We start from the raw sequence: 27,086 nt of genomic DNA, 5'->3' as shown, positions 1-27,086 counted from the left end.
AATTCCCATGAGCCCCTGCCAGCATTTGCTGGCAGGGGTTCATGGGAATTGTAGTCCATGGACATCTGGAGGACCACAGGTTGACTACCCCTGTGATGAAGCATACCTGTGCTTGAAAGCTCACACCCTGAATACAACTTTGTGGGTCTTAAAGGTGGCACTGGCTTTGTTCAAGCTAGTTATTCTGAAGGCCAGTTCACACATTATGTCTAAAAGAAGATGTATGCCTAAGGTGTTCTAACAATGTCACACGTGGTCATCAAGCACCTGATCTGTACAAGAACGGTGCTGGGGAGAAACAAATGGCTACAGCTCCCTTCTGAGTTCATCAGAGGCAAACACAATCTTGCCCCTGCATAACGTATGAAATGACCTGACTGTAAGTGTGCCAGTGACCAAGAAGTCTTAAAGCGCAAATAAATCCTGGCTGACAACTGCTGGAAAGAGATGCTGCTGCTAGGAACCCAGTCTTCCCACATTGTTGGTCCTGACCCCCCCCCCAGGACACTAAAATCTTATGATCAAAATCTGCTTAGGATCCCCAGCCCTAAAGAAATTCAAGTGGCCTCAACCAGGTCCAGGGCCTTTTCTATCCTGGCCCCCAACTGGTGGAACACTCATCCTGGCAACATCAGAGCCCTGCGGGACCTTGGACAGTTCCATGGGTCTTGTAAGACGGGGGTTGTCAACCCCTGGGCTGCGGCCTGATACCGGGCCGCAAAAGCCTCGGCACCGGGCCACCGCCGGCCGCGCCTCCCTCTCCCCCCCCCCCCGCAGCGAGAAGCTCGCTGGGCCTTGTGCAAGCACCGTGCTGCAGGGGGGGTGAAGGAGGCACAGCTGCTGGCACACTTGCGGCACAAATGGGCATGGACAGCAGTTCCGGAACATGCACATTTGCACGGAGCTGCTGCACATGTGCAGCGCCCGGGCCTCGCTCTCCCCCCACCCCCACAGGCCAGTCCCCAGCCTTAAGAAGGTTGGGGGCTGCAGTTGTAAGACACAGCTGCTCTTTGAGATCCGGAAAAAATAGCATCTAAAATTAGTTCTAGCTTTAGTCTTTGGATTTCAAGCCGATAGTTTAGATTTTTATTTTGCATATTTATATTGTTATATGTTTTTAATTATATGTAATCTGCCCTGAGCCTCTGGGGTAGGACAGAATATAAATACAATAATAATATTTTTTAAAAAACCTTATTATCACTGAAATATAAACCTCTGAAGCTTGAAAAATTCCTCTAGCTCCAAAACGGAAGAAAAATTCTCAAAGCCTGCTATGGCCTATTTGTGCTTATGAAAAAGTTGCAGCTTGACTGGGTAAGGTGGAAACACAAGTGACACAAAGAGTACTGTGTTCCTTAAGCTACCGCCTGTTTTCCTGCACCATAGACTTGTTTTGTTTTTAAACCTTGCACATTGCAAAGACAGTGGTGTAATTCACACCATCCCCAAGGCAGAGTATTCTGCAGCTGCAATGTGGCAAGAGATAATATTTGCATGATCGATATTTCAGAAAGTCAAAAACTGCATGCTCATTTGCATTATTCTATTTTCAAACCTGCTGCTTCACGGAGAAGAGCAAAGTAGTTCAGAGGGCACACCGCTGGATGGTTCAAGCTGGTTAGTCCACCGCATGTTAACAACTTGGAATTACAACCACTGACAACAATAACCATTCTACTTATCTGTCCAGTCCTCCTCCACCTCACTGTGGTTTCCTGAGAATATGCTATAACCACAAAAACACGATTCATAGAGTAACCCTGCACAGAGAAAAACCTTTTAGCTCATGGTGGCTCCAGTGGTGGACTATCTGCTTCGCAGAATCCCCCAAATTAAATCCCTGGCATCTCCAATTAATCAGATCATAGGTGATGTGAAAGAAGAAAGAAGAGCTGCTTTTCACTGCCCGAAGGAGTCTCAAAGTGGCTTACAATCACCTACCCTTCCTCTCCCCACAACAGACACCCTGTGAAGTAGGTGAGGCAGAAAGAGCTCTGAGAGAACTGTGACTGGCCCAAGGTCACCCAGCTGGCTGCATGTGGATGAGAATTGGAGAATCAAACCCAGTTCTCCAGCTTAGAGGCCACCGCTCTTAACCACTACAACACACTGAAACTCTGGAGAGCTGATGCCAATCGGAGTAAACAAAACTGACCTATGTAGACCCGGGGTCTGACTCTGTATAAGGCAGTTGCATGTGTTCCCAGGCATGCCAACTCTACTTCAAAAACGTGTTCCTGCTCGGAACAGAAAGCACTCACTAGTTTGTTTCCAGCAAATCAATGAATCTCAGGCTAACTAACCCAAATAATGTTGCTGGCAGGGCCCAAGATGACTGAAGGAGCTGCCTTGGGCCTTTTGGAGAAAAGGAAGCTATCTCAAGCAATAAGATGGCACAATGTCCTCTACTATTTTCAGCCAGGCATTGTTTAGAACAAATAAAAGCTTTTTCGTACAGGCATTCGGATAGCCTGGCTCCTAACGTTTGGTCATGACCTGGAAAAGTGCTTTGCTCAACTAAGTTACCATTTTATTTTTATGTAATGGGATTATGATTGGGGGGGGCATTGGGGGCAGGGAAAGTTTTCATCAGGAGTCCAAAGATCCTCAGGTTCTGTGGATGGCAGAGCTTGTCTGAGGGGAAAGAGAAGCAAGCAGGAATGAGCTTTTTGTGTTCATGCTAAGAATAAAACTCTGCCCAACAGCAGCAGGAAAGGCGACACATTGGGTAATTCCTGAGAAAAATTCCTGGCTTTCGACCTTGGACAGAAGCCCAAATAGTGCCCTTTAGTGGGCTGGAAAAATAACTCAAGCCGAGGGACCGAGTTCTGGGCAGAGCTGCAGAAATATTTAGAATTCTTGGGTGTCAGCAAGAAACACCGAGGCCCTTAGGTGACAAGGCTCTGGAGGGCAGCCAAAACGTGCCTGTCTCGTGTGAGGTGCTGCAGAGATCACAAACTTATACAGACACAGCAGACTTTGAGGGGGGGGGGAGTGTTTCCTCCCAGGGGAATAATGTCCTGCACAAACAAAACTAGCACATCATGGGGAAAGGAGCACCCTCTCCTCCAAAGCTAGTTTTCTACATGGAATGAATTTTCAATCATGGAAGCCCAACATGCAGCCTGTCTCACAGGCAGATCCAGAAGATAAAGCTGAGAAAGGAACAGTAGAAGTCACTTTGGGTCACCACTAGGTAGGCAGGTGGGGCATACGTGAGGCAGATGGCTGCTCCACAAGCGGCTGGCGACAGAAGATTTCACGTGTGTAAACACTTTTACATGATGACATTTCCTTGCTTTTATTAGTCTTTTTTTCTTATGTGGAGATAAGCGTCTGTACAAAGAAAGTAGCATACAGCATGACTTGTTGAGGTGCAGCATAAGTATTTATGCACCCTAACTGCAACATTCCAAAAGCTGACTCCCCCCACACACACACACACCACACAACTCATAAGGAATGGTTTACATTTTTTCTGAGACAAGAATCACGTCCATCAAGAAGCCTAGAGATGATTCTCTGCTGCCAGTTAGAACGTACACCTACATATGAAAAACCCACATAAACCATTACTTGTGAACTGTGGTTTGCCTGCTAAAGCACAGAACAAAGGATAACAGCCAATCATGGAGTGAGCAACCACAGCCATTTTACCACATTCCCCCCCCCCCCCCAAGGATGGTCAAATTCTGAGGACTGCCAAGTGGATTGACACAAGGAGGTGATAAGACAGCTGGTTCAATCACACCCATCTATCAGAGGTGTCCTTTCTCTCTTTTGCTTGTCTGCAGCTCATCCTGGGGCAGGCTGGTCATGGGTAAGTAAATATTGAGCAGCATGTGTTGTAAAAAGGATTACTCATCTTGGTCTTTGAAGCAGCCTGACTCCCACAGATAGACTAATTCAGGATTCTGGGTGCCTGATTAGGAGTCTTCTCTACCCATTCCACAAATCAAAAGGCCGGGCTTTTTCGAACCTAAAGACAGCAATTTCATCTCTCTATGACAGGCGACAACCAAACCAGAGGCCTAAGGTCATATCGTGTGGCAAGGCGGATTCTAAACCTTGGGAATAAAACAGCTGGTGACCTTCTGCAGACTACAAACTGCCCTTTAATGCTTCTTACTCCATGCTTCCAAAGCACTTGACAAGCCTGGGGGGTTGTGGGGATGACACAGAAACAAGGGCCAGAACTTGACGTCTGAAGCACCCCCTTTTGATCTCCACTGCTGACAATTACTGCAGGCGCCTCAAAAGCCACTTAACCTTTGTGCCTCTCCCACTCGACCCCAGAGTGCATAAACATGAACGCAGAAGACCCAGAAGTCACAAAGGCAGCTGGGATGATTGGTAGCTAGCATTTCCAGGTCCCTCGACTGCAAACCCAGCCAGAAACACAGGCCACAGAAAGCAAAGAGACTTTTGACTGTATTACAAATGAACATTCATCTGATGGCAGCCAGGTCAGCGGGGTGGAGGGGGGGAGGGTTCCAAGCCCACCACCATCACAGACATAGTACCACTAATTTGGCTAGACAATCTTTCTCTTATCCCTTCTAGGAGAAACAGCAGCCAGGATGACCTGCTTTACAAAGATTCCGGTGGGCAGCTGTGTTGTTCTGAAGCAGTACAATAAAGTCTGAGTCCAGTGGCACCTTTTAAGACCCACATTTTTTTAATTCAAGGTTTACGATTTCGTGTGCACATTGCATTTTCTCAAACTCCATGAAATGGGAATTACAAGATCACATAAAATCAGAGTCTAGTAGCACCTTTAAGACCAACGAAGATTTATTCAGGGTGTGAGCTTTCGAGTGCAAGCTTGCACTCGAAAGCTCACGCCCTGAATAAATCTTTGTGGGTCTTAAAGGTGCTACTGGACTGATTTTATTGTGCTACTTCAGACCAACATGGCTACCCATTTGAATCAAGACCACATATAGAAACAGAGCCAGTCATGGCATAGTGCACATCATAATGGAAATGATTAGCAGTACAAGAGCTTTAGGAATAACAAGCTAAGCTTATAAGGTTTTCATTTGTTTGGATTCAACCCTGGGGGAAAACCCCAACAAATGATAACCTTATACACTTAGCTTGTTATTCCTGTAAGGCCCTAGTACCTGCTAAACATCTTTATTGTGCTGTGTGCTGATTCCTGGCTCACTAATTCATGGCCTAAACGTGTGGACTTTCCCATTTCATTGAGTCTGAGGAAGTGTGTGAGCACACAAGAGCTTACACCTTGAATAAAACTTTGTGGGTCTTAAAGGTGCCCCCTGGACTCAGACTTGTTCGACTGCTTCACCCAGTTAGGGCGAAAACACATTTCAGAGCATTTCCTGTTCGGTAAGGTCAGAAGAAGCTGCGTCACACCAAGTCCAAACAATGGTCCACCTCACAATTAGCCATCAGCATCCATCACTGAGGTTGACAATTTGTACTCGTGCGCTGATTTCCTGGTGCTGCTCTCCCATCCCTTCCATTTATCAAAAGATGGATCAGGCAGGAAGCCTTTTTTGGCTCAAGCACTGGAGGGAGAGGAGCATCTACCAGTGAAGAAATTTGTGTGGCAGAGCACAGTAGTAGAGGGAAGAGATGGGAGTTTGATTGCTCAGAGCAGGGGTAGTCAAACTGCGGCCCTCCAGATGTCCATGGTCTATAATTCCCAGGAGCCCCTGCCACCAAGTGCTTGTGTTGGTGGCTCGGGTAGAATGGTCACAGGAAAGCGGACAGAAGTAGTAATGCAGCAAAATCCAAAACAAGAAAAATTTAAAACAGAAACATTTAAAACAGTATGATAATTTAAAATTTAGGATTTGAAATAGGAGAAAACAACTTTAGATTAAACGGCTTGCATTGGCAAATCTAAGAACAGTGTCTCTATTATGTCACAGTCAGACCGACAGGTGTAGATGTCCCACGTCAATAGATGGTAACACATGGGTTGAGTCACATGGGTAGGGTGGGGCCTGCTAAAAGCTACATGTTCACTTTCATCAGTTCCATCCAAAAGCCTGGATGAAGAGGCCCTGCAGAATGGCACAGGAGAGAGAACTAAGCTGTCTCTCTCTCTCTCTCAGTGCATCCTGGTCCTCGCTCAAACTGGGCCTGCATACCTCCAAGAAGTGCAGAATACAGCCCTCCACCCAACCTAAAGCTACACCTGGGGGAAATGTAAAGTACTGCTAAGCTACGCCTTAAGGGAAAGTATTATGAGATGCCTCCAACAGGGCAAACGACATGAATTTGAAAATAACAAGAAGGAAGCAAAACAAAGCTCACAACCACAGCTGCTCATTTACTCCAGCCTGCAGAAGGGGTCCCAAGAGATCAATTAGCTTGCCTTGAGGTAGCCCGAGCCCACCACACTCCGCAGATGGGCCTGAGTATCGTAAGTATTCAGTTCACTGCAACATGTCGAGATGCAAACTTGCAGGCGGAAAGATCAGCCAGCAATACAGCCGCCAACAAATGACATGTTATGCCAGATGGATCTGAAGGACGCCAGCCCCGTCCTCTGTAAGAGTCGGCTGCCATAAAGATAAGAGGCCCCTCGGTTGCTTCCATCTGTGATTTGTTTGTGCACTGGAGGAGTCAAGTGAGTTGGGAACAAAAGAGTCAACAACCCCGCTGGCAAACCACTGGCTTCCCCTGGCCTCCTGATCCATCTTTTTTAGACCCTGGGAAGTGATCTTTGCAAACAACCGCAGGGTCGTTATCTCCTCTGGTGGGAAGAGTTTTGCCCTCCTCCAGAAAGGCAAGGACCGAGAGGAGCTGGCAGGGAAGAGGAACAGAAGCATCCTGGCTTTCGTTGTTCGTCCAAAGAAAGGATAACCACCCACGATACAAACCATGATGTGGACCTTAATTTCCACTGTGTGAAAACCCCCCTGAGGATCTTCGACCCTTCCGCTTGCCTCTTTAAGGCAAGAAACCAAGTTCTGCAAGGGAAGTTCAGGAAGACCACTCTTAAACTGCAAAACAGAGATAATCCTAGGAATTATATATTTCTAAATCTGTGGAGACTGCCTAAATGATGATTTCTGGGATTTCTTGGGAGTGGAGTTTGTATGTGAGAAAAACTTTATCAGAAATATGCAAGATAAGAAACAGTGGGGGAACTGTTTTTAAAGCGTAACATTCTCTGTTCAGCAGCCTTAATTAAGAGCAGTCCAATTTACCACCAAGTCTGCTTCCCGTATAAACTGGGACCAGACTGACATTTGCTCCCAGTTTCACCCAGTTAAGGCATACGCTTTTGATGCTTGATGTGGAAACCCACAATGGTACCCTTTGCTCTTAAATGCACCCAGGAGGCCATCCACCTGAATACTCTTCTGAAAAAGCCCTGCTGAAATGAACTATGCCACTGTGCAGTGCCCATTCATTTCAATGGGACTTGCACAGTGGAGCATCCCAAGAGCGCATCTTCCATCCAAAATTATACAGCTTGAGACAGCCAAACTAACTACGGGGACATCTCTAGGCAGCACGCTTCAAATTATCATAATACCAGAGGAGCAACTATCTGTGTATGTAGCAATAAAAGAAAACAACAATCCAGCAGCGCCTTGTGTCTAATAAAATTTATTCCAACACACATTTAAGATGCTTCACATATCTGATAAAGTGACTCATGAAAGCTCATGGTGAAACCAATTTTGTCAGTTTTTAAGGAGCCCATGAACTTCTGTTCAATTCAACTTTCCACTGCAGTTGACCAAACTTCAAAAGTCATTGAAGGACTTGCATCAAGGCACATGGGTGCAGGAAGAAATGAAAAAGTGGAAACTAAGAGAGGCGCACCCTGTGCATAGGAGCAGATTACCTGCAACTCAGTCCAGAAACTTTTCAAATTCAAGGACTAGAAAAAATAAAGGTAAGAAACAGGCAGGTGTGCTTTAGTTGTGAGGGCCTTTATCTTGCCTTTCCCCAATCCACACCATGTTGCATCTGATCTCTGGCAGGTATAGGATGCTCCCATCCCTGGTTCACCTGCATCTCTTTTTAGTATCTTTCTCCTCTGTCATCCCTCGTGGTAAAGCATGCACTCCAATGCAGACCCAAGAGATCCTCTCGAGTCTCTCGTCTCCCCAAACAAAGGAACAGTTCCCCTATCTTACCCCACATGAGCTTGGAGAGCACAAATACAGCCAGTGTTCTCCCAGCTGCACTGACCCCAGTTGGAGGACTGGATCAGGTTCAAGGATTTAATTACCTTTAAAGCCATTACATTTGCATGACCACCTGCCCCACTATGTCCCCTGAGAGCATTATGACCAAATGACCAAAATCTATTAAGCGTCCCCGGTCCTAAAGAAATAAAACTGGCCTTGGCCAGGGCCAGTGGTAGAATACTCTGCCTAATGAGATCAGAGCCCTGGAGGGCCTCAAACTCTTGAAAGATGGAATTGTTCCACCAGGCCTATGTTTGAGGCCTGAAAATTACCTGGATTACCAGGTCTGCTGGCCTGCCTGCCTGCCTGTACTCATCCACCTACATCTAGAGGAGATACACTCCACGCCTCCCCATCCCCTGGAAATAGGAGATTATTAGTTAACTGGTGCTACTTATTTTAAATGATCGCAAATTTTATTTTTATATTGTATTGTTTGTGTTTTAATCTTGTGAGCCACCCTGAGCAGTCAGGAAAGGGTGGCATATAAATGTAACATTACTAAACATAATAATTCTACCCCCTGAAAGCTCTCTGGAGAATCCAGCTCAAGGTTAGTAACAAACTTTTCTTTGCACTCTGCTTCTCCTGTGTCCAAGGTTTCCAGTGTTTTCCAATGACTTCTGCTCCTGAGCCTTTAACAGCAATGCTCACCTGGATTAACACCTCTGGGCCCTCACAGCCTTCCCCCATCAATCCAGTGGCCCCTCCCTCCATTCAGGTGTTTTTGTTTTTAAGTTCAAGCCCATCATAGCTTCCCCATAATGATGAACCATTTGGCCCCGATTTGTACAGAGGGTCTTGGTATAGTGGTTAGGAGCAAGCAGGGGTTCATTCCCCACTCCTCCTCCACCTCCAGCCAGCTGGGTGACCCTGTACTTGCCACGGCACTGATAAATCTGTTCTGACCGAGCAGTGATACCAGGGCTCTCTCAGCCTCACCCACTTCACAGGGAGTCTTTTGTGGGGAGAGGAAAGGGAAGGCAACTGTAGGCTGCTTTGAGACTCCTTCGGGTATAGAAAAGCAGCATATAGGGATGTGCGGTTCGGATTTGGAAATGGCCGAATCGGGGCCAATTCGGACATTTCTGAATCAAAAACAGTCCAAATCGAACCATCACTACTTTTAAAATGGATGAATCAAAGAGATTCGGCTGAATCACAGCCGAATCGAAGAGATTTGACCGAATCACCAAGCTGTTGGCAACCTCATGGCTGCTGCAGCCTCCTGGCTGCTTCTGGGTTTTTTTCGTTTCTTTCCCGCCTTTCCCAGGGGGGGGGTACGTTTCACCCCTGAAACTTCTTGGGGAACTCAGGTAGGGTCTTCCCTGAGTCCCCTGTAAGTTTCAAGAAGATTAGACCAAGGGGTCCCATCCTAGGGGCTCCCAAAGAGGGTGACACCATTTCCCATAGACTTTAATGGTGGGGAAAAAATTATTTCCACAGGTTAATTTCCAATTTCCTGGTTAAGTAACCTGCTGAAATTATTTTTTTCTCACCATTAAAGTCTATGGGAAATAGTGTCACCCTCTTTGGGAGCAGGACCCCCTGGTCCAATCTTCTTGAAACTTGCAGGGGAGCTCAGGAAGGGTCTTCCCTGAGTTCCCTGAAAGTATCAGGAAGATTGCAACAGGGGGTCCTGCTCCCAAAGAGGGTCTGCCAACATTCCCTCGGATCCGAATCGGTCCAAATCAGTTTCATCCAAACCCAAATCGAACCAAATCGGGACCCCCTTGCACAACCCTAGCGGCATATAAGAACCCACTTCTCTTGTTCTTCTACACTGCTGCATTTTCACAAAATAATTTGGAACGCTCAAGAAAAGCACTCTATACATTACTACACTCTGCTTCTCTTCTTCTGTCAACTGTGATCCGTGTCTTCATCTAAAGCCAAAAGAATGCCAGGAGCCAAATAGACTGTCCTTTATTGTTTCGATTTAGTGACATTTTTATACTGTTAGAGAGGAGTCGAGCGGAAACTCAGCAATCATGAGACATTCATCTGACCACACTGAACTGCTGCTTAAAATTCCTTCTACAAGTGCCGCTGACACTGCATTCCAGACGCAACACTATAATTTCCAAATTCAAGAGTTCGGAGTCACTTAATCCTTTAAAGAAACGATGGAGTTCAGACTCGAACAAGGATTAGTCTTGAGCCAAGCATTTTGATATATTACCTGCGTGGAAAAATGGGCTTTGGAAAATCTGAATTGACTTTGTTATGTGAGTGTGTATAAAAAAAGGGGAAACAGGTAAAGCAGCAACCAAAAAACATGCATCTCTTCAACTTGCTATAACATACTTGGAAATCCCTTTGCATTTAAGATTGCTGGTTGAACCAGATATTTTAATTCTGTGGATTTACAGGCTTCAAATGCCACCCTCTCCTGGCTTCTTTCCCCCACACAGCGCTTGTCAAAGTCGGCAGACATTTATTGAAGACTAGAGACATTTCTTCTTAGAGCAGGAAGTTAAGCAAGACCACAGAAAGCTGAGAAGTGCCCCTTGGACAGTAGGCAGTTCCATGACTCCGTGGATGCAGATAATCACTCACTATCAGCATCCTTTTAACTGGCAAGGCAGTGAGTTGAAACTGGGACCTTCTGCATGCAAAACAGACGCTCTACCACTGAGGCATGACTCCCTCTCCCCTGCCCTATCACATCACCCTCTCTGGTGGCCTGAGATGTTAGCTGACATGGGACCATATGCTGCAAAGATACCTTTACACGTTCATCACCTTCCAGGGCTCCTGAAGGCCCCATAAAAAGGGTGTGGCTTTTGAGAATGGCTGCTGTACAGGATTTGTTAACACTGCAATGCAGAGGCGGCATTAATGCCAGGTGGCTGGCAGGGGCTCATGGGAATTGTAGCCCGTGGACATCTGGAGAGCCACAGCTTGGCCACCCCTGCTGCAATGCTTTTATTACCAAGCCAGGTTGTGCAAAAGGGTTGGAGGAAAGGGCTTGTCCTGAAATGATACTGCATGCATTTTACGTGGAAGGGAATGTGGTAGGCCTGTGCTATTTGGTCCACACCGCAGCCAAGATGCTTTCAGAGGGATGTATTTATTCATTTGTTGTATGGGTGCGGTGTAGCTAAGAGACCCTATGATTGTAGCATTGGCTGGCAGCCAGGCAAGAGACATTCGGAGGTGGTTTGCCATTGCCTGCCTCAGTGCCAGGATCCTAGTTTTCCTTTGATGTTTCCCATCCAAATACTAACTAAGGCTGACCATGCTTAGCTTCCAAGTTCTGATGGGGCGATGTGCCTGGTCTATCCTGGTCAGGGCTTTCAAGGGGGGGAAAGCCCCATTCTACTGCTTGCTGAAATTCTGGCAACAACTACCTACCTTTACCAGTATTGTTGGCAAAAGAGCGGCTTGCAAACACAGTTTTAAGGAGTTACACAGAATTCTTCGCTGAGCAGAATGGGAATGTTATATAATAATTTGAATATTTCACATTTTCAAGACAAACTTTCCCCCTTACACCTACTTGCTTGGCATGAGGAAGATTTGGTATCAATCAAAAGCTATAATGTAATCATGTCGCATTATAGGGCTGTTATATAATGGAACAGTTTGGGAGGGAGCTTTTATAAGGGAATAGGACTGTAGCTGATTGCACCATTTAGCATACATTTCATCTGGGTCTTACTGCATTTGCCAACTTTAGTAATCCCTTATCTGAATTGTTTATGGTATGCCATTTGAACACACATGACATACCATAATTGAACCTGGGACCTTTATGGTAGATCATTTGAGCACACATGACATACCAAATTAGGCCTGGGACCTTCTAGATGCCAAGCAAAGGTTTCTCCCACTGAGCCCCAGCACCTTCCTAGACTTTCTTAGGCTTTTAAAAAAATGCACGTCATTCTAATTTCACATTCCTAGTTCTATTGAACTGTTTATTGTAGGTTTTGTGCATTTGACTGCATTTATTGTGTGCTGCAACCCACCTAGAGCCTCAGCAAAGCTATAAAGGAAGAACATGCTCCATTACCAAGTGAATAAATACTTCCTTCTTTACCCTGAACATTTTCTGAAACCAACACGGCAAAGTCTATTAAAAGAAGCACACAAGAACAGCAAGGATGAAACACAGAAGAATCAAAAGGTTTTGCAGTCAAGAATCCCAAAGCACCACATTTAATGAAATGCAATGTGAAGAGCAGTCAGGGGAGACAATTCTTAGCAGGCGGAGCAGTCAGGCCCAGCAGAGGGATGCCTGAATGCTGTCTCCTTTCCTTCCAAAGCAGGGCATGGAAAGGATGCTTGACTGGGAACACCTGAACAAATACACATTCTTATTCAAGGTATATGAGCTCTCGAGGGCACGCACACTTCCTCAGGTATGGTATCATGAAATGGAAGTAAGCAGTTCATGCTCATAGGCCAAGAGTGAGAGTGAATTAATATACAGCACAATGAAAACGGTGAACAAATCCCAGAGATAAATAGGAAAAAACTACAATTTGGATTTGTTTGTATTCACTTGAGATTGAGTTGCATGAGAAACATCTTGGGTTCAGTAAATATGTCTATATTAAGAGAATAATGGGCAACTAGATAATCATTTGCTGACAGCAGTTAGCTGAGAACTTGCCCTTCTGCCCCTTGCCTGTCCTCTCAAGCATGGGAGCATCTTGGGGCATCATCTTCTTTGAAGTAGAGCATTTGGCGGTTCCTGTTTGCAGACCAGAGCAAGGCATGAAATTTCAAACCACTTTGCAATATCGCTGGTATCTGTTAACCAATTTCATTAGGCTATTTGTTAATTCATCCTCACACTTGCCTATAAGTATGAACTGATTACTACAACTCCATGACATTGTACCTGAGGAAGTGTGCATGCACACAAAAGCTCATACCTTGGATTAAAATGTGTTGGTATTAAAGGAGCCGCTGGACTCTAAATCTGTCTTGCTGCTTCAGACCAACACGGCTACCCGCTTGAATGTGGGAACCCCTGGGTTCAGTTCTCCTGAGTAGCATACCCAGTTTTTGCCCAACTTCACTTGCTGTGCCAGTGACAAGGTTCCACAATGGTTACGCCCACCCCGATCAATTCCCCATTAGATCACGCAGTAACACACTTGACCCGGAGCGTGTTCACAAATCCTGCGGTTTTCATGGGGAAGATGTTCCACGGTCGAACTCGCCTTGTTTGTCCACAACAATCAGCGGCAAGTCGATCCCTCGGACTCTTTGGGTGAGCATGGAATGTCTGCAGTGCCTGCTTTACAGGTTCACATCACCAGGAATGGGCAAAACCACCATGGATCCAAACAGGCCGGTAGCGATTAACATCATTAAAAGACTACTTAAATAAACAACAAACTGTAGGATACGCAGCATTGATTTGCGGCTGAATCATACCATTCCTGATTGATTGAACTTCTACAAACAACGGCCTGCCAGCAGCGACACAACTAGGACAGGAGAGGGAGGAGAATATGAAGCTGTGTAAAAAACTATATGCATGAAAAGTCTGGGGGGCTTTCCGCACTGCCAGGAGGCAAGATGACAACGGAAACCTGTTTTTTTATACTCCGATTTTCGCTACCCAAGGGAATCCCAAAGCAGCTTGCAAACATCTTTCCCTTCCTCTCTCCACAACAGGCACCCAATGTGGTAGGTGGGGCCGAGAGAATTCTATGAGAACTGCTCTGCGAGAAGAGCTCTAAGAGAACTGCAACTAGCCCCAAATTACCCAGCTGGCTGCATGTGGAGGAGTGGGGAATCAGACTGGGTTCTCCAGATTAGAGTCCACCACTCTTTAACTTCTGCACCAGTGGTTCTCAACCTGGAGGTCAGGACCCCATTGTGGGTCAAACGACCCTTTCACAGGGGTCAGGGCAGGGCGAGCAGCCCTTCTCTCCAAGGAGCTCCCAAAGTGGCCGACATCACTCCTCTTCCATTTCATCCACACAACAGCCTTGCGGGGTAGATCAAGGCAGCAGAAAAGAGCGAGATCTGCATGGTGGGACAAGAGGCAGAGCTGAACTGAAAAAACCCAATTGATATATAATCATGAATAATGGATCACCACACCACTGGTAACTTTCGGTTTAATTTCTGTGAAAGAACACTTGCATAATTTTATGGTTGGGGGTCACCGCAACATGAGGAACTGTATTAAAGGGTCGCAGCATTAGGAAGGCTGAGAACCACTGCTCCACACCATGCCAGTTCTCAAGAAGGTGATGCAACCTGATGAACAACCACAAACAGGCTGATGAAAAATCAGCTCCCTCTTTGTAGCTGGTCAACAGGATGTGAACGGAACCAGCATATTTTGACTACCACCCCTTTAAGCACCAGATGAACAATTTCCTGCACAAACAGACCCTGAGTTGGCTGGTGTTTAAATCCAGTTGCTTTCTTCCCACCACAGATGGATATTGCACTGCATTCAGCTAGCTGCTATCTGGTACTGTTTGTCCCAATTAAATGTGCTTTTAGCTAGTTTTATAGCATTTGAGCCACTTTGGAAGCTTCAGCTGAGAAAGTAACATGTATTTGCTTTTCCAAAAAAAATTCCCTACTCAGCCGCAAAGTTCATAAAGCAGTCTTCCAGAAAGTTCCCGGGGCTAACCCTAATCTACTGAATGAATTTTAATGGAAAACAAATCAGAATACAAAATTACACTCTTAAAAACGTTACACACAAATTATGGTCACTGGACAGAACTGTAACTTGTACGTGATGTTAAGATCACCCCTTTCTTTTTTTATGGCACAGCTAGAGAAATAAAAAACCTAGTCTTGCATCTGAGTAAATACTATAAATTGCAGGGTTTGCGATGACAGAAGTGGATACTCCCATGTCCTCCCCCAGGGAAGGCAGGATAAAAAAACCACAATCGGATCTTTCGGTCCAGAAGCTGCAGCTTTGCGATGGATGCCTCCTCCTCCCCCCACCCCCCATGGGAATGTAGCAATTGGAAGGGGTTGTACAAACCACTGTGCAAAGTGAGAAGAAAAAAACATTGCGAATTGCAATCAGGGAGAACAGTTTTAAAACACACACACACAAAGGAATTTTGGAGTGTCGTCCCTTTTGCCCCATAGCAAGCAAGAGACCTCAAGCAGGTCTGGTCCCCGTCCCCGCCCCCCACTTCCCTGAACCTCTTGCTGTGGCCATAGCCTGCTCGGCCTCATGCACTCTAAGCCCTGAGGCTTGTGGATCTAAGCCTGTGTGCTTAAATTAACACATCCCATAGCTCTGACACCCGAGCCAACAGGGTAATGAGGCCACTCAATAGACAGGCTGCCAAGCCATCTGCATTCCATCCTCACCTTTTAATCTGGGGAGGGGTGGTGGTGTATTCTAAAGCTTGTTTGCAACCTGAGGACAGAGGAAGCCTGACTGTCAAAAATCCAGGTAAGCAGAAGGCTCCCAGGAACTCACATGAGGCTGCCTTATGCCAAGTTAGAGCAAGGGCTATTCTAACTGGCGGTGGGAGCCTCCACACACAGTATATAACACACACACATTCTATGCACTTTGAATGCACATTGCAACTGGAATTTGCGGTGCAGAATGGTAAAATCCACTTGCAAATTGTCACGGAAAATGTCCTGTGCCTCTCCAAGGTCTTCCACATTACCTATTACCTTGAACCTTTCAGATGGAGATGCCAGCAACTGAATCCAGGGCCTTCTGTACATAAAGGAAAAGCTCCACCACCGTACCACGCCCCCTCAGAAAAAAACTCTAAATGTGACTGCCGACTAATGCAGAATAGAAGGAACTCCGGCTTAAACCTGAGAGCACACTTCGTGATTCAGTTTCATTCTAGTTTCCTTCACAGATCACAATCACGGAGCCAGCTTGATATAGTGGTTGAGAACGGCAGCTTCTAATCCGGAAAGCCCACTCCCCCACACGCAGCCAACTAGGGCCTAGTCTGCACACAATAGATAATGCACTTTCAATGCACTTTAGAAGTAGATTTTCCTGTTCTGCACTGGAAAATCCAGCTGCCCAAGCACATTCAATGTGCATTATCTACTGTGTGCAGACTAGGCCCAGGAGACCTTGGGCTAGTCACACTCCTGTCGGAGCTATTCTCACAGAGTAGTCCTGTCAGAGCTCTCTCAGTCTCACCTACCTCACAGGGTTTCTGCTGTGGGGAGAGGAAGGGGAGGCGATTGTGAGCCACTTCAAGACTCCTTCAGATGGTGAAAACCGGGGTATAAAAACAAACTCTTCTTCTTCAACACCGTGGTGGAGAGCCACGAAGCACCAAGGCTGTGATTCATCTCTCATCTCTGCTGCAAAATACACACCTCTCTTCCCCACACTCATGCACATCCACACTGTGGAAATAACAGCTCTGTCCTGCCTTACAGAGCTGCTGTATGTGAAGCTTTATTCAGCTCTGGGACACCTTTAAAACCAACCAAGTTTAATTCTGGATAGAAGCTTTCGTGTGTGTTCTGTTGCTTCAGACCAACATGGCTACCCACCCGAATCTTATTCCAGCCCTGCAATCCTTACAATTAGTTATAGGATTAATTACTGCAAGAGATGGTGGTGGTGGGGCAGCCACTGGCTTAGCTTCAGAAACAGATTAGCCAAATCCATGATGAGTCGGTTTGTCATGGACGATATGTCTGCCAATAGCCAGGATCTTTATAAAGAACCTCCCTGTTCAGAGGCAGTATTCCTCTGAACGCCAGATTAAAAAGTCAAAAGGGTAACACCTTATAAGCTTCCCCAAACACACTAGGAACAAGAAGAAGGGCTGTTTTTTTAGACTCCACTTTTCACTACCTAAAGGAGTCCCAAAGTGGCTTACAAATGCCTTAGGTGGGGCTGAGAGAGCTCTGAAAGAATTGCTCTGCAAGAACAGCTCTTAGAGAACTGTGCCTGGCCCAAGGTCACCCACCTGTAGAGGAGCAGACAATCAAACCCAGTTCTCCAGAATAGAGTCCGTTGCACTTAACCACTACATCACACTGGCTCTCAAGATACTGGGGCAGATCGACAAATGATGCAATATTCTTAAGCACCTTGAACAATCCAAATGCACTATTTAAAGCTAAGTACTGTTCTTACTGTTTCATTTCTACAGGCTATTTACAGCTGAATGCAAGTCCGCAAAGGATCTCACAGACAATACCATACATCAAGGAAAGGGACAGCAAATGAATGATAATTTCTTCTTGCAGTACTAACTGGGAAGAGCCTTATAGGTTATCTAGTGCAGCCAGATGCTCAGTGCAAAAAAGCCCAGAGCTGGCTTTCCAGCAGATGGCTGCCCACCCTCGGCGTGAAGATTTAAAAGGAGAAAGATCCTAAGCAATGGGATTATTGCAGGACTACTCTTACTCTTACGGATCTACCAACGCAAATGATCCTGAAACTTAAGCCCTCTAGATCCACTACTGCTATCGGAAGAAAAGCCCATCTTTGCCCTGTTTCATAAGACAGCCCTTCAGTTGTTCATTCTTTTCTCCAGAATAAACATTCCCTGACCATATTCACGGCCACTTCCAAGCCAGTTCCAATTTGTCGATCTCTTTCCTAAGGCATGATAGTGCCCAGAACTGTACATGAGACTCCACATGAATTCCACTAGGACAGATCAGACTAAAACTATTAGCCTCTTAAGGTTTTGTATACACTGCTCTTACAAAGTCTAAAATCACATTCACCTTCTTTGAGGCTGTGATACATTTCTGGCTTGCATTCAGCTTGAAAGCAGAAGAGGTGGGTTACCTACAACACATCCCACAACTGAATGGAACAAACTAACAAACAGAAACCCACACATGCAAGAAACTGACCTATCAGGGAGAAGGCTAAGCCCAGACTTTTCCCCTCGCATGCTAGTTTTCCAGGTGCAAGGACTTTTGTCTAGAGCAGCATTTGATCACATAACCCCACCAACCCTCATTACCTTGCCTGTGGTATGTGAGAATTAAGCCCTTGGCTTGAGGCATGGAAGAAGAGCCTACCTGAATTCCATTGTCACACCCATGTTGGCTTCTACAAGAGTGTCATTCGGTACATGGATAGGTGATAATACAGAAATTGTTCTAGCTACTTATTTTTGTTCTACTTATTTTCTCAGAGAGTATCTAAACACCTTTAAATCAGACAGACAGGGATCTAGTGTTGGTCTGGCTTTGAGTGACAACCTGTGTCAAAGTGGGGAAAGAGAGAAGTTAAAATAGGATTTAAAAGCATCCTAGGACAATACCCAAGTCGGGGTGAGTCATCACACATCCTGTCTTTTAAAACAGCTGCACATGTGGCCTGAGGAACATGTAATTAATGTCAAACAATTATCATGTCAGTTAAATAGTCCATTCCCTGCAATAACTTCAGCAAGTCTGGAGGAGAGGAATGAGGAATACCTGCTATGACAATATTTCTTGACCTTCCCGCCTCCATGTTATCCTTTTTACAACCCTGTGATGTGGGTCAGGTTACTGATCAGCTGAAGGAAGCTGGAACTTGGGTCCTTCTAGCTCAGTGGTTCTCAACTTTCCTAATGCCACGACCCTCCCAGGTAAACACTTCCTCATGTTGTGGTGACCCTCAACGATAAAATTACGCAAGTGTTCTTTCACAGAAATTAAACCGAAACTGACCAATGGCATGAAGATCCATTGTTCATGATTGTATATAAATTGGGTTTTTTTCTGGGGTTTCTCAGTTCAGCTCTTGTCCCACCATGCTGATCTCACACTTTTCCGCTGCACCAGACAAACGATCCATCTTGATCTACTCCACAAGGCTGTTGTGTGGATGATGCCCCCCCCCCCGGCCAAGCTGCTTGCCCAGCCACAACCCCTGTGAAAGGGTTGTTCGACCCCCAAAGGGGTCCCGACCCCCAAGTTGAGAACCACTTCTCTAGCTCTCATCACTACACCACATAAATTTTCATAGCACCTTTGACAAAATATCGTAACTTTCTGTAGTCTCCAGGCAGAATTTGAACAATAACTATTTGAACAATAACTTGGAAGATGAGACAGAGAACTTTCTGGAAAAATAGTAATTACGGGTGCCCCCACACACAACAGCTGTGAATGCAGAGCCGTTCCACATGGTAATGAAGTGTCCACAGCTTTCCCTGCACTTTCCTGGCATCACTCCCCTGCGGATACTATTTTCTCTGCTCTGTCTCACTGCAGGGGTTTCTGTTTTCCAAAAATGATACCTGGTATATCACTATAGCATATCAACACTATTAGTGATACGTGAATTACTGGTTTTCTTTTGAAATAGCCCCCCAAAAGCCCTTTGGTGGCCGGGAGAAAGCAACCACAAGAGACTGTGGCAAGAAAAATGGTACCAATGTGGGTGTGATCTGAAAAGAACCTGCACCTTCCCATGGCACAAATATGCTTTGGCTGTGATATTTCCAGAAGAAGGTTTAGCAAATATCTCAGCAAAGCAAGGGAGAAGCCAAGAGGGCATTTGAATGCATCACAATGCCACGTGGCTGAAGGGGAAAAGATTGTTTCCTTGAGAGTCAAGGGCCAGGGGCAGTCAAACTGCGGTCCTCCAGATGTCCATGGACTACAATTCCCATGAGCCCCTGCCAGCAGGGGGTCATGGGAATTGTAGTCCATGACATCAAGAGGACCGCAGTTTGACTACCCCTGGTCAAGGCAGAGCAAAATGGGCACCTGCAACTTTTAAAAACTATCAGATTTTGAATGGGTCACTTTAGAAGCACACAGATCCTATAGATGTACACAGATCCCAACCACAGACTGGAGCTTAGCAGAAGTTGAATAGATGGCAGGTGTTGGATGCAGAGCTTCTCCTGCTCAACACTTGGTATTGGTTGTAGCTAAAATAGAATTTAAACACACACACCCCTGCCAGGTAATCTAGCCCAGGGACCTGAGTGGCTGAAGTTCTCCGTCTCTCTCCCAGATAGCCTTTTCACTGAGGATATCAAGGAAGGCTCAGACAAAGAAAAATTGGTTTTTATACCCCACTTCGAGGAGTCTGTCGGCTTTCCATGTCATGGGTCCCATCACTGTCCGGGCAATGAGATTTACTTCCATTGAAATTAGCAGTCTAGAAACTAACCGCAAACCAAAAATCTTCTGAGAAACCAGAGCATGTTAATAAGCCAGCTGCCTTTGTTTACATATTCATTCTTTTCTGGTTTCCCAGCAACAAAACTATCCCAGGACACTGAGTCCGAGAACATCTTAAAGACCAACACGATTTCCAAGGTATAGGTGTTTAAGAGTCATATAGAGTTGGAAGGCATCTCCTGGGTCATCTAGTCCAACCCCCTGCACTATGCAGGACACTCACAACCCTATTGCTCATCCACTGTAACCTGCCACCCCCTTGAAACTTCACAGAATCAGTCTGTCAGATGGCTATCCAGCCTCTGTTTAAAAGTCCCTGCATCAGATATTGGAAAGCTTATCCCCTGGGAATCTTGATGCTCTTTACACCACTAAAGGTAAACGTATCCCCTGTGCAAGCTCCGAGTCATGTCTGACCCTTGGGGTGACGCCCTCCAGCGTTTTCATGGCAGACTCAATACAGGGTGGTTTGCCCTGTATTCCTTTCCCCAGTCATTACCATTTTACCCCCAGCAAGCTGGGTACTCATTTTACCAACCTCGGAAGGATGGAAGGCCGAGACAACCATGACCCGGCTGCTGGGATCGAACTCCCAATCTCATGGGCAGACAGCTTCAGACAGCATTTCTGCCACTTACCACTCTGCGCCACAAGAGGCTCTATTACACCATTACTGCACTCCAATCTGGTTCTTCTACTGCAGACCCACATGGCTACCCACCTGAAACTATCCCAATGCTCTATGACATCTGAACCATCTCCCCTTGACTCCAACTACAAACGGTCTCAAATGATCTGCAGACATGTGCAATGAAGCCAAGACCCATGTTCTGTATTGCCAGAAACACAAAGGCAGCCCTATTCCTAGCTAAGATAGTCAACAATTGTTCTCTAGGCCTGCCTACAGCCAGGTCAGCCACAGCCCCATCTCAATAGCCTAAGACATTCTGCAGCTTGAGGTAAACCGAATTGAGTTTCACTGGTTTAAAGCTAAAGCTGCACCAAAGCCTTCTGGGGGAAATAAAACAGCAGCCTTCCCTTCTTTAAGCAACAGCTGGACAGGTACTTATCATGGAGACTTTGGTCTAATCCTGCATTGAGCAGGGGGTTAGACTAGATGGCCTGGATAGCCCCTTCCAACTCTGTGGTTCTTTGGTCCATTTGAGAACATGAAGGCCAGCCATTAATCAAACATCAACCCAGGACCAAACAGAACACAACGCTGTGATGTTAACAAAAGTGGAGGCTTACTGTGCTCGGAGAAACCAAACTGGTTAGCATTACCTACTGTGGGAAGAGTAGAAAAACTAATAAACACAGTCACATCAATTCCAGACCACCTTCCTTCACTTTTGTCCTTTTCAGAAAGCTAAGAAAAGCTGCAACTCAATACCAACTCTACCGAGCCTTCAGCACATTCTGAAAGAGCCGTCCTCCTTTTTTGTAACATGCAGCCTGCTGAACAATGTTGGAGAACCTGAAAGCTTGCATATCATTTCGGCCCGCTCCGATCGTGGCATTACACAGTTTGCATTTGTGTACATGAAGCAGATCTTCACAGGGTCATAGAGGTGGGCCAAAAGCCTGCTGGTCCTGCTGGTTTGGAAACTGGATCCTGAAGGGCCCTAAGAAGATGGGGGGAGGGGAAGACTGGGTGCCATTCCCAGCCAAGCTAAGCATCATTGGAAAGGTGCCCCTGCTGTGTGCCACAGCTGGACAATGTTGCATTCACCTGAAGCCAGGTCATCTGTTCTCTTTTCAACAGAATGAGCCTAACCAGGCCTGGCCAGTGGAGAGAAATACATTGTTACCTATTGGTGGAGGGAGGAAAACTTTCCAGGCCTCACTGTGAATCAAAACACTCCTTGATCTCCCCAAAGGTTAATGTGTACAGTAACAGCTCCATTCTGTCTTGTGTGGGTATTACTAGTGGACTCTGGCATGGAGAGATTCCCATCTTGCCATGTCCTGCCTCTGAAGTTGCCACCCACAGTTGCTGGCAAAGTATCAGGAACCAAAACTACCAGACCACGGCCACACAGCCCGGAACACCCACAACAACCAGTTGACTCTGGCTGTGAAAGCCCTTGACAATTCAATTAGATAATTGGCTCATCCTGGGAACCTGTGCACCAGGGGAGGGGGAGAATCAGGAGAGATGAGGTAATTTTCTAGAAGGCTCCAGCAAGAGCAGCTCCTGACTGGTTGGTCACCATCACCTGATCACACCTACCCTAAAAATTATAACTGGATCAAGAACTGGAAAGAAAGCTCGGCTTGTATTCGGATGGACTAGAGGCCTACACCTATGATCTGTTGATTGTCAAACAGACAGTACCACAGAGAACATCTGAGCTGCGAACTGCAATTTCATGACCTTAAGACTGTGCCATTCAATACAACTGCTGAACATAGATTCAGGAGGGTAGCTGTGTTGTTTGAGTCCAGTGGCATCTTTAAGAACATTTTATTCACCTGTACGCTTCCATGTGCACAACATGCTTCCTTAGACACAATTAAACATCTTCATCATGCTGGGGACTTCTAATTCCGATTTCACGGTGCCTGTGGAAATGTGTTGTGCACACAAAAGTTTACACCTTGAATAAAATGTTGTTAGTCTTATACATGCCGCTGGATTCAAAACTTCTGAATGGGTTACTTAAGCTACTATTTCTTACTTTCCGAGCTGCGTGCTTTTACAGACCTGTGTTGTTAATTGTAAAACTGATATTTTGAAATATGTTCTAATAAACGTTACACATAGTTTTACAAAGTCTGTTTCTTGCAGACATCAGCCCTGGTAACCCACAGAGTTCACATCTGGTGTCGGACTCCTGGGCACCCACCCTCGAATATTTATTTATTTATTTATTTATTTATTTATTTATTTATTTATTTATTTATTTATTTATGCATGCCGCCCTTCCCTACGGTTCTGGGCGGTTTACATAAAACATTTTTGAACATTCACATAGAACACTATCAAATCAATATTAAAAATCAATATAACAATATAACAATAACAACAACAACATATCAACTGGAACAATTAGAACGGCACTTCAACAATAACTTGACAATCCCTCAGTCGGTTCGTTCCCTCAGTCTGGGGGGCACCTGTAGGTGTTATGGCTCAGTCGGTCCCACCAAATGCCTGGTGGAAGAGCTCCTTTTTGCAGGCCCTGCGGAACTGTGGAAGTTCCAGCAGGGCCCTGATCTCTTCGGGGAGCTCATTCCACCAGGTGGGGGCCAGGACCGAGAAGGCTCTGGCCCTTGTTGAGGCCAGACGTGCCTCTTTAGGGCCAGGGATCCGTAGCCAGTTGGAGGTGGCGGAGCGTAGAGCTCTTCTGGGGGTATAGGCAGGGAGGCGGTCTCTCAGATACACTGGGCCCAGACCGCGTATGGCCTTAAAGGTGATTACCAAAACCTTAAGCTTAATCCGGAATTCAACTGGGAGCCAACCAAGTTCTTGAAGTACCGGCCGGATATGTGATCTCCATGATGTCTTAGTGAGAATCCTGGCCAGTTGTGCACCAGTTGTAGTTTCTGAATCGATAAGGGTAGGCCTGCATAGAGCGAGTTGCAGAAGTCCAGTCTGGAGGTGACAATATAATAACCTGCACTGGTTGCATTTCTCTAATCAGGCCTGTGGGCACTCTAGAGCAGGGGTAGTCAAAACTGCGGCCCTCCAGATGTCCATGGACTACAATTCCCATGAGAATTTGACTACCCCTGCTCTAGAGTAGAATATGCAGCAGAAGTCCCTGCCATGCAATGCAAGTTCTACTGCAGAAGAGCAACCATGGAAAGTGTTCTCTAGAAGCCCACAATGCACTGCTCTAACCAGTATCCAAGGCCGGATCACCCGCATCTCACGGCCCTCGCCCTCACTGCAACCCGTGTAACACAAGCCGAAACATCACAGAGTTCACAGGAGAGCACACCTGGTGCCCCTGAGCAAAATACAATGTGTGACTTTCAAAACCACCTAAGTTGCAGGCTTCAGGAGGCAGCTGACAACGCTCTGGCAGGCCCCTCCCCTTTGCATCACTATCCAGGTAACATTCCATCCCAACTACAGTCATGCATGAACACAGCTACCAGGGGCCCTGTGCCAGTGCCGTTCCTCTAATGGCTTCCACCACTTTAACAAAGCAGCCTTGCCCCAGGAGAGGAGCAGAGCGTCTCCACAAGGCCTGGAGAAGCAGCATGTGGTATAGGGTGGGATCCCTTTGAGCAGAACTATCTTCCCGATTGCTCTGGATACAGTCAGATATTCGTGGATAAGCCACCTGCAGCCCTTTGGAGGGGGCGTACACAAATTGTAGATGAATGAGAGAAAGTCACACACCAGGTATCTCTGAAAGATACTTTAACGGGGCACTTCCACCTTACCCAACAATTTATGATTTCTCCTCACATCTGCCCAGCCTTCAATGGCCTCCAATTTTGTTAAATATTTATCTAGTAATATAACCATATATGTCCAATGATGGGCCTGGAGTGTGTGGGAGGGGGGTCCCAGGTAGCCTTGTACACAGCTATACTTCCCAGCCATATTCTGCACAATCGCGCTACTTCTGAAGAATGTTTAGGGAGTATCTCAATAGTAAAAAAGTTGAGAAAGGTTGTCCTGGAAACAGCCCCCTCAACTTAGGCTGAGGCCCTGATTCAGCAGCAGAGAGCCTGTTTCAGAGGACCACAGAAAATCAGAACTGCCAACATCACATGTGGTAAAATTTATCAAATGCCGCCCCTCAATTAACAGGTGTTTAAATCTGAGCATCCTCTCTCCTGAGTTTGCGGTCCAGGCCAAAGGGTGGCCCTGGCAGTAGAATATCTGTCTTGCCCCAGGAGATTCGATCCCTGATCACCCAAGAAAGACCCTGGAGAGCTTGTGCAGATAAGTACTTCTATAGCCTAAAGGTCCCATTTGAGTTTTTCTCTGTGGAAGGGTGCTCTGAACACCAAAGCTTACACCTTGGATAATCCTTCGTTGGTCTTCAAGGTGCTCCGGCACTCAAACTTTATTCTGGTGCCATACTAGGGACTTTCCTGGGAGTAAGCCCCCTGGAACAGATTTGAGTCGACTGCACACATTGGCTAACGCACTCTCAATCCGCTTTAGAAGTGGATGATCCTGTCCCGCACAGCAATACCCAGCTGCAAAAGCATGTTGAAAAGACCCGGCAGAAAGTAACTTCAAGCAGCTCCCCCCCCCCCAATAAAAACAAAAACACTCTCGCGCGCGGAGATCCACCCAGAAAATCTTTTCCCTTCTCCCGTTTCGCTCGACAAATACGGAGGAGGAAAGAAGTCGGCTCCTTTAAGAAGTCTGCTGACATTGCCGTTTTCTGCATTCTTTCCGCGAGTTCCCAAACTTTGGCTGTCCCTCGCGCGCACTCCCCGCCCGCTCCCCCCGTCCAAGCGGAGGGCCCTGCCGGGGCGGCCTGCCACGCGCCCTCCCCCGCCAGAGGCAGCCCCCAGCCTTCCCTGCTCGGCGAGGGCTCCGTTGCCTCCGCTCCACTTACTCTTGTGCCTGCCGCTGCCCCAGTTCTGCTTGGCGAGGCTGGGACTCCGGATGATGGCCCGCCCAGCGGACTTGAGGGCATCCATGCTGCCCCCGCCAGCCGCTCCGACGGCGCCGCCTCCAAAACAAGAGCAAGAGGATGAAGAGCGAGCGAGCGAGCGAGCGCGAGAGCAACTCTTTGCAAACTTTTCCTGCCTCGTCCGGGCCCGCCTCTCCTCCCGCCCTTCCGCTCGAGGCAGACCGCTGGGGTGGGAGGGGAGCGAGAGACGTCAGGCCGCGCGGAGCCAATGCCCGGCCCAAGCGCCAGCCTGCCCGTGCTAGGCGGTGGAAGGCACGCCGCACTTCTTGTCCGGCCCAGCGGCGCTGCCGGGGAAATTTCTGGGGAAGCGCAAAGAGGGGACGGGATTCTTCGGGGCCTGCTGGCATGTCTTGATGCCTTGCCCTTCTTCCGTGAAGCGGGGAAGGAACGCCTGGCAGTTGGCCAGGGAACAGGACCTCGATTTGCAGAGAAAAGCTGGTTCTTTTATTATTATTGATTTGATTTCTACACCGCCCCTCCCTGCAAGTGGACAAGGGATCGTTTACAATAAATAGTTTAAAGTCTTTTAATGGGAGTTTTAATGGGGTTTTTAAGACACTGTAACCCGCCACGAGTCATTTGGGAGTGGTGGGAAATAAATCGAAATAATAATATAATATTAATAAAGCCAATTGAACCCAGGCCCCTTCCTCCACCCTCTTAAACACCTTCTACCCTCTTAAACTCTGCTTTCCACTACTCAAAGCTGCTTAACACCTTTCCTTTCCTCTCTCCACAACATATCCTGTGAGGTAGGTGGGGCTGAGAGCTCTGAGAGAACTGCTCTGTGAAAATAGCTCAGAGAGACCTGTTACTGGCCATCCTGCTGGCCTGTGAAGGAGTGAGAAATCAAACCTGGTTGTCCATATTAGAGTTTATAGCTCTTAACCGCTACACCACACTGGCTCTCAAAGCACGGTTGGGGTCTTTGCATTTCTTTCCTATTAGAAGTGGGAGATCAGTGTTGGAAAGTCCCTGACAATTCAGAACACCCAACAAATTTAAGGGCCCCGCTTTGTTGGTTACCGCAAATTGTATTTTCAGCAAGATACTTCTAGAGAGGAATCAACAACTGCAGACAACCAATTGGAAGGCCTAGCTTGTGACACTTCTGTCTACAAAGCCTAAGCACATACATGTGGGTGGCCAAACTGTGGCTGTCCAGATGTCCATGGACTACAGTTACCATGAGCCCCTG

General features: G+C 46.6%; 1 protein-coding gene across 2 annotated transcripts in view; it reads right to left on the bottom strand.

The window, feature by feature from the left end:
- LDLRAP1 (low density lipoprotein receptor adaptor protein 1) overlaps positions 1–26,031 on the bottom strand; it is an 85,145-nt gene extending 59,114 nt beyond the window's left edge. Inside the window, exon 1 of one of the 2 annotated variants that reach the window (XM_077337646.1) lies at positions 25,811–26,031. In XM_077337646.1, coding sequence (XP_077193761.1) covers positions 25,811–25,891 — 81 coding nt within the window. In that variant the 5' untranslated portion in view covers positions 25,892–26,031. The remainder of the gene's footprint in view (positions 1–25,810) is intronic. The other variant, XM_077337645.1, reaches the window with a different exon arrangement.
- Between the last annotated feature and the right edge of the window lie 1,055 nt (positions 26,032–27,086).

Source organism: Paroedura picta, chromosome 5 (assembly GCF_049243985.1).
Source record: "Paroedura picta isolate Pp20150507F chromosome 5, Ppicta_v3.0, whole genome shotgun sequence".
Lineage (NCBI taxonomy): Eukaryota > Metazoa > Chordata > Lepidosauria > Squamata > Gekkonidae > Paroedura > Paroedura picta.
The sequence above is the reverse complement of the archived record's forward strand: the minus strand, read 5'-3'. Positions and strand labels throughout refer to the sequence as shown.